At 41.3% G+C, this 8,679-nt stretch overlaps 1 protein-coding gene across 1 annotated transcript; it reads right to left on the reverse strand.

The window, feature by feature from the left end:
• Nucleotides 1–3,473: 3,473 nt before the first annotated feature.
• LOC308328909 (uncharacterized protein) lies at nt 3,474–5,010 on the reverse strand (the record flags this gene model as incomplete). Its single annotated transcript, XM_080783020.1, has 3 exons — nt 3,474–3,560; nt 3,678–4,520; nt 4,948–5,010. 3 exons carry the CDS (start codon nt 5,008–5,010, stop codon nt 3,474–3,476), a joined length of 993 nt encoding a protein of 330 aa, XP_080639146.1.
• Nucleotides 5,011–8,679: the final 3,669 nt, after the last annotated feature.

The following is an 8,679-nucleotide window of genomic DNA, read 5'->3' on the forward strand; positions in this document are numbered from 1 at the left end:
TCACCAGCTGTATACTTTTGAAATGAATACTTATGAATTACGTATACTTTCTTGTAGCTCTGCTATTTTAAAAAATGTGAAAACATTCACCTTTAATGACAAGCCCAAAATATGTATTGGAGCACTTGAAGAGTCAGGTTTATTTGGTTACACATTTGTTATAGTCTCAGTCTCAGATTTACAATGGATAAATGTCCTCTTAGGATTTTACTGTGCGGGCCACTCAGGTAATCAGTAGGGGGAAAACCAGCATCACAGTAGCCTACAGAGTTCAATATTGTACTTTACTACTTTTGGTATCTAAGTGATACAATGTTTGTTGTGTTATTGTTATGTCAATGTTTTTGAACGCCTGGCTGTTACAGTCTTTGCACAATTTTGTTTATGCAGTTTTATTATCAACATTGTTCTGAATGATTTAAAAAAATCACAGTAGCCTACAGAGTTCAATATTGTACTTTAGTACTTTTGGTATCTAATTGATACAATGTTTGTTGTGTTATTGTTATGTCAATGTTTTTGAACGCCTGGCTGTTACAGTCTTTGCACAATTTTGTTTATGCAGTTTTATTATCAACATTGTTCTGAATGATTTAAAAAAACCACAGTAGCCTACAGAGTTCAATATTGTACTGTAGATCTGCACTTTTTCAATAGCTAAAGTATAACATGATGCTAACACCAAAAGAGAAAATGCACTTTGTTCAAAGTTTGTTGAAAATAAACATTGTCTGGAATTTTAATGTACAATGAATTCATTCAAAAGTGCTGAATAAATGTTTTATGGACCCATAAGTGTTTATTATTTAAGTTAGGTTTTGCCATAATCATGTTTTGCCATAATCAGGTAGCTTTACAACAAAGATGTATTCGGCTATTCGGTATTCGGTTTTCGGCCAACTGTTTCCTATATTCGGTATTCGGTTTCGGCCAAGAATTTCCCTTTCGGTGCATCCCTAATATTTATATATTTATATATTTATATGGGGTCCATGTTGGGATCAGCTGCACAGTTTTCTCCCCCAGTGTTTTGTAATGATTTCCATTGCCTTTTTTTTTGTGAATTAACTTTAGCAGTTGACATTTTGTTTTAACTTGACATGATTGCATACTTGTGTTCTCCTCAATTAAGTGTAGACTTCACTTTTATTTTGGATGACAAAAGCCCAAAATAAAGTCCAGTGTTTTGCATTCCATTTGACCTTTATTTCCTATTTATTTATTTGGTATGAGACATGACGTATGTTTGCCCCAGGATAGAGGATAAGGATCCTAGATGTAACAATCCTTTTTGAATCTCACCCCTGACAAATACCTCATATTACAAACAAAATTAAAATTAAAGCGGAAACCCTCAAAACCACTTCAACTAATGGGAAATGAAAATAATGCAAAATTATAACCATCTCTCCGATAAATGTACGAGACATCAATTAACGAATACAACCAGTTTAACTGAACCATATTATTTATTGTTGCCATTTTCACCCTGGTAAGTACCCCCTCCCCCCATACCATTTCCCATAAGAACAAATCATTTTAACAGGAGCCATTTGTGACAAACAACGAAAGAAGTAGGCTACCATTAAAGGCAGCAATAATGAAAAGACAAACAATACACAACCAAAGCAAAAAATATCTTTTCTCAACACGGATTGAGTGTAGCATTTCTGTAGTTTTGCTTGTTGGCTTTAATTTGAAGAGCTGACATAGAAGGGGTGGCGGGGGGTGTGTGTGATTAGAATAAGGTACTCCTATGTATTTAATGACAAAGTTGTCTACCAATCACCCTTATTCTGTTCTTTTGTCCCTCTGAATCTACACCAAAATAGCCAATCTATGTACAAACTGTCACAAGTCTTGTCTTTTTTTTGCCCATTGTGGCATGCCCAGAAATGGGACGCTAAGTCTTCACAGCCCTATACATCAAAGACATGTGTGACAGATGTGAATTATTGAATACAGTGACAGCAACAATAATAATCTTCATAATATTAAAAGATGCTAAACAAATGTCGTGCATTGTGAAGGGTCTTTTGGTCATTTCACCTCACATTTTCAGGCCTCCAAGACATTGGACCCCACTGAAGAAAACAAAAGTTCAAAAACAATAATGTTCCTACTGCTTAAGAAGAGTACATTCTTTCAGCCATTGACAAAAGAAAAGAGACATTTTAAATAAAATGGAGGCATAATACAATAAAATTATAAGCAGAGATCCTATGTTGTAAATTGGATATTCAACATTGCCAGATGTAGCAATCATGACCTCACAATTACGTGTTTAGTGATGTTACAGAGGCAACAAGCAGGGCTAACCTGCCGTCCTATTGTCTACAACAGACATGCACATGAAATGACACTTTCATACAGACTTTATGTAAAAGCTCTGTGGATGATCTTCTTCCCTCTATGACCTGATAAGTCAGTTATATTGTCCTCCCTCTATGACCTGTGGTTATAAGTCAGACACACACATCCTGTGAAAAGCCTTACATCGCAGCACATACTTCAAGATTCCTTTTTTTATATATCCACACAGAGGCCAGTCAGGCGTGGCAAGAAATACAATTTCAAAAATAAAATGACAAATAAACCCCACAAAAAAAAGGGAAAAAAAGCTGTGGTTGTAATGTAGGCAGAGTACAGTGAGGATTATGAATAGATGCAATATATACGTAGAAATTCCAATTCTAAACATTCAGATGTAGTTTTTCATACAGCCAGCCTATAGCCAGTGTCAGCCACGCACGTGTTGCCGCACCATCCGTAAAAAATAGAAAATAGAAGATCAGCAAGCTCACAATCTGTGGCAGTGTGACCCGTTGTGAGCTTGTAGATCTGCCATTTTCAGCAAGTGTCACAGGCGAGTGCAACACAGCCACGGACTATAAATCGAGCTTCAGTGTGTGACATGGGATGCTTCACCTTCCCAGGTGGATGTAGGTAACACACACACACAGTCACACACAGGTGGACAGGTTTTTCCTATGATGTGGACACACGGCCTCCTGATGAGCTGAGCAGGGAGCAGGGAGCCTCTCGCAGTGATGTTGATGACCGGCTTGGATGCGATGGGATGCCACGTGAGACCCTGGTGTTTGTACTGCTAGCAAGTGGGGCATCTGGGGTGTGTGTTCCACTGTCCACCGCATTGTCCAGGTGGGTTTGCAAGGCTGGCTGATTAGGCTGGATCGACGGCTGCCATGTCACTGGTTTTTTTTTTTTAGAAAGAGGCAAGAATATAAAACATTACAAATGTTTCCTACGGAAATATTTGTATATTATATATATTCAAAACCTTTTTAAGTAAATGGGAATCAGTAGATATACGGTACATCTGTTCGACTTGCCTGTTAATAGTCGTGGTCATCATGGGGCCCCTCCTCCAGACCAGACACCTCCGCAGTCAGCTGGGCGCGCCACAGATCCCCGCTGACTGCCTCCAACTCTCTCTCCCCCTCATCCTCTCCCTAATCTTCCTCCTGCTCGTCCTCTGGTGCCACAACATCACCTGCGTCCACACAGATGTTGTGCAGGACGCAGCATGCTGTTATGACCTGAAATCATATGGAGGGGGGTAAATTACACTTACTGAAAAAGTCTTCTTAACCACATTAAGCCTATATTTAGTTGACTGGTGTAGGAACTCTATAGGCTGTTCAGTGATTACTTACATAGGGTACGAAGGTGTGATGCACCTCCTGTGCATGGAGGAAGATGGACCGCCACCTGGTCTTCATCATGCCAAAGGCACGCTCTATAATGCCGCGTGCCCTGGCATGATGGATGTTGAACCGCTGTGCGGCATCGCCAGGTATTGGCCGTCGGTAGGGAGTGATGAGAGGGAGTGGGAGTTGGAGGCACGGGTATCCTCCATCTGCGAGGATGAAGTGGTCTGGAGGAGGGTAGTTTCCTTGACAGTACAGTGGGCTGTAGCGCAGCACTCTGGCGTCGTGCACCGACCCAGGCCAGCCCACGTACGTGTCAAGGAAACGGCCCCGATGGTCACACAGTGCTTGCAGAATAATAGAAGCAAACAGCTTCCTATTCTGGTAGCACTGGTGGTCGGGGCCAGTTGGTGCAGTGATGCGGACATGGCAGCCGTCGATCGCGCCCGCTGCTCTACTAAAAGCAGCGTGCCTAGCCAGCCTTGCAAACCCACGGGTCACTTCCCCCAGGGCTTCAGGGGTACTTGGGAAGTGTATGACCCTGTGGCGGATGGCCACCACCTCCCTTGTGACCCTGTGGACAATGCGGTGGACAGTGGAACGTGGAATGTCAAAGGCATCCGATACAACCCTGTACGATGCCCCCGTTGCCAGCCAGTACAGAAACACCAGGGTCTCAAATGTGGCACCCCATCCATGGCGCCGGTCGAGGTCGAGTAGGTCCAACAACACTGCCAGAGACTCCCTGCTCAGCCGGAAATCAGGCCGTGTGTCCACACCGTTGAAGAACCTGACCAGGACAGGGACATGGAGGTTGACCCTGCAATATGGACCTCTGGGGCCTCTCGGCTGAGTTAGGGAAAGAATGAGAAGAATTAGGTTGGTCGGTCTTATACTCAACCAGTTTTAAATAACTGAGTGACAACATTTGTAAGATTTGTGTTAGATTACACAGTAAAATTATATTGTGATTAAATGTAGGCTATCCATTTGGAGCTGAGAGTTGGCCTGGTTTAACCTTTTCATTCATGTAAATGCAAATGTGATTAACTAAGAGTAGCATTCTGATTAATTAATTTCTCTCAGTTGAATTAACAGTTTATACTCACTTTACAGTAGGCTATATAGGCCTATTTGTTTTAAATGTAAAAGTAGACCTATATTGTCAAAGTTAAATGACATTATAGCAATACACTTAGCCTAAATGAAAACGAACTAGCTGTTAGCTGGCTGTAAAGGTATAGGCATGCATACACAACATATCCATTTAACTTACTTGTTCTTCATTCCTTCCCAGCCTGAGATACAAGAAGCGCCGACGAGGCCGGCGCTGTTGCATCTCCTCAAAAATCAAACATAAAATAAAATATAATACAACTATTTCGAAATCCATAGTAGTGGCAAATAATAAATTGGTCGCAAGATTACAACTAGGAGTCTCAACTAGGCTGTATCTATGAGACTGACGTCACTGACGCGGGAATATAGAAGCGGGAATTTATGCCAGTAAGTATATATACAGAAGATCTACAAGTGCCGGCGCTATGGGCTTGTTGATCTGCTGTGCTGTCTAAGGGAAAAGCCTTATTTATCCACCAGGGGGGGTGGTGAAGATGTGATTTCATTTTTTTATTTCTCCCCAGCCTCCAAATATCTTTTTGTGACTTCCCCCAAGGGACTACAGGAAAATATATGAGGTTCCATGCAGTTTATGCCCTCTTGGGGTTTACAAAAACACCCCAAATGAAACGCAAATTGAGCAACTATGATCTAGTTTTCATATTAATCTCTCGCTGTCAAAAACAGTGCTGTATGGATGACAGCCGTGAATACCAATTGTGCCCTCTTATCTCTGGTTTTATAAAAACTCCCAAAACGTCTCTTTAAAGAGCCACCCGTTTATATATATACTAGCTAATAATCCATCCTATATTGTTTATGAGCAGCAAAATCAGTTTAAATACAAATCAAACAGCAGATGCGACGATGGTCTGCATTCTAAAACATTTATCATTATGAAGTGAAGATCCTTCGGGACTCAAGTTAAATCAGATTCGACGTAGTAATAATAACAATAATAGAAATTTTATAGAATAGCTTTTATTTATATTGCACTTGACATTTGGGGAAATAAAACAATTGGAAACGAATTGCATGTAGGCTGTAAATATCCACAATAGACGGGCATGGGTCATAATTTCGTTCCGTAGGAGAAACAGGGGAAATTGCTTCGGCCTATGCCGACAAAGGAGAGGTAAACACGGGTACGTCTCTCTGCTGGCAGCCCCCAAAGCGAGACAACACGGTTCTCTGAAAGTAAATTCCGTGGGCTAAAAAAGTAGTTTATAGACCTTTTAAAAACACTCAGGTCAGTGCGGAGAAAAGAGTAATGGCTGCCAGTCGAGAAATCTGAGCTCCGCTTGGCTCCGCCCAGCTCCACTCGGCTCCGCCCAACTCAGTGTCCCAATCCAAAGACAACACTCTGCGTCCACACTATGCCACCTACACAGGGCAGTGCCCCCGTTAGTGCCAGTGCAGTCACCACCCTATTCTACTTAGTATCGCACCTTGAAGTGTGTGCACCGCCAATTGAGATCCACCTTTTGTATTGAGTTTGTGCTTGAAATGTAGGCCTACTGTAATTCTGCAAACTGTTAATAAATATTTCAATCAATCAATCAATCAAAATTGACATTTCAACTATTGATCAGACGCTGTGCATTGACGACACCTAATGGTCATTCATTTTAATTGCATGCATGCAGAGAAATCACAACATTGTGAGACGCACTGGGTCGTTGCCATGTTTTGCCACGGAAACCAGCGACCTGCCTTGTGTAAGTAAGTAAGTACATTTTATTTATAAAGCACCTTTCTTAACAATGTTACAAAGTGCTGTACAGTGACACAATAAAATCAATCATAATTAAAACAGTGACAGTACAACAAGCAAATAAGAACAACATAATCAAGTCAAATAAAATCAGAAAAATGTTCCCGAAATAAAAACGTTTTCAGTGGACGAAGCCAGGCTTGATACGAGCAGACGTGGCAACGCCATCGAAACACAGGGGCAATCTCCCGTTGGCCGAGAGGTTGGAACTCACGGGCCAATGGGAGCCTGCATACTTTTGGGCGGCCAATAAGGGCAGGGGTAAAACAGAGAATTGTTCCGGATCCTTGGCCCAGGGGCCATGCTAATCTTCTCTGTATCGTTCCAATTTTATTATATGTGCAGCAGAAGCTGACACAGGAGTACCCTGGCTAGTCCAAATAGATATAGGTCTCAGTGTGGACATCTATGGGTCTCCCGGCTAAGGCTAACTGTGTAGGGCACGCCGCAGTTACAGTCAGATAACTCCTCCCACAAAGGTCGACACGGTCCCATCTTTTAGTATGTTATGTAGCTTGTCAAGACGAACATTTTGATATGTGTTTCTCCACACACGGTCGTACGGTCGCTAACCCTAGGGTTAACCTTTAAAGCGCGATAGCTCCTCCCACAAAGGTCGACACGGTCCCATCTTTTAGTATGTTATGTAGCTTGTCAAGACGAACATTTTGATATGTGTTTCTCCACACACGGTCGTACGGTCGCTAACCCTAGGGTTAACCTTTAAAGCACGATAGCTCCTCCCACAAAGGTCGAAAATGGAAGTGCCTTGCATCCACGCATAGCTATCGATAAGACGAACGTGCTGATATGTGTCTCCCTGCGCACGGATGTAATTTAGGATTAGCAAAAAAAAAAAAGAAGTGGATTCGCAAAAAAAAGAGCTCAAAATGGTGAAAAATACGGAACGCTTCACGAATTTGCGTGTCATCCTTGCGCTCCCTCCATCACCTACTTCTCTGGGTTGTTCTAAAATGTCTTTCTAAGATTTCTCTATGTTCCCTGGAGGGCTATTGGCCCATCTAATATCGCTTGGAGTGCACCCAGTTGGCCAGTTCTGCTGTCTGTCAGTCTCCTGTCTGACAGCTGACAGCAGGGCACCGCCCCCTCTCTCAGATTCAAGACAGCAACGGCGGCCATCTTGCTCTGTTTGTCAGTGGTACAGTGGAGGTATAAATTCATAACTTTTTTATAAATCATATAAGGTGTTTGGAAAATATTTAAAGGCACCTTGTCTTCAACCAGGTCCCACCAAGGAATCGATTTTAATTTGGAATTTTTTTGGTTCATTTTGGCATATATATGGACATTGCAGCATATGTTAACATGTTAGCTGCAGGATGGGTTCTTCTCATTATTTATTACTGTATGTTCAATTGGTGTACATTAGCGTGGAGCAGCAACAGCTTGCTATTTTAGAAATGTTTTACTCAAATTGAGAACAATACACAATAGCATGTTTTTAAATAGCATGTTGTGAGCTTGTAGATCTGCTCATTTCATATAGGAAATGTATATGAGGTTGGTTAAATGTTATATCGAAGGTTAATTCTTTAGATGTGAAAATCATGTAATACTGTACTGTCTAGGGCCAATTCACATGCAAACACAAACAGCAATGGTATAGTACTATAGCCAGCTTCTGCTGGACTGTACGGGGTGCGATTCCCTGCATTGCTAATAACCTGCTGTGATATACCCATTTATTTTCTCCGCTGTATTGTCATAGCCAGGATTTAAAATGATCTATGACTTCTACAACATTGCTTTTAATTGATCTTTTATTTTATTTTTTGTTATTCATGTCCTCACTGTATTGCATTACTGCTTTTCTTTTATTCTCCATTGTTCTGTAAAGCACTTTGAGCTGCATTTCATGTCATGAAAGGTGCTATACAAATAAAGTTGTATTATTATGATCTGGTTCCTTCCCTTCAATCTGGGGGACGGATTGATTGATAAGGAAGCCTAGAGCTTTGAACCTTACTGACCTTCCTTTGAACTGGGACATTAGCTGATCTACAAGCTCACAACCATAAATCAAATTTAGCTAGGGTATTGATATACAATTATTGACAGACTAACTTCAGAATACTGATTTTATTTTATTTGTAA

Source organism: Protomyctophum bolini (assembly GCF_963924005.1).
Source record: "Protomyctophum bolini genome assembly, chromosome: 14".
Lineage (NCBI taxonomy): Eukaryota > Metazoa > Chordata > Actinopteri > Myctophiformes > Myctophidae > Protomyctophum > Protomyctophum bolini.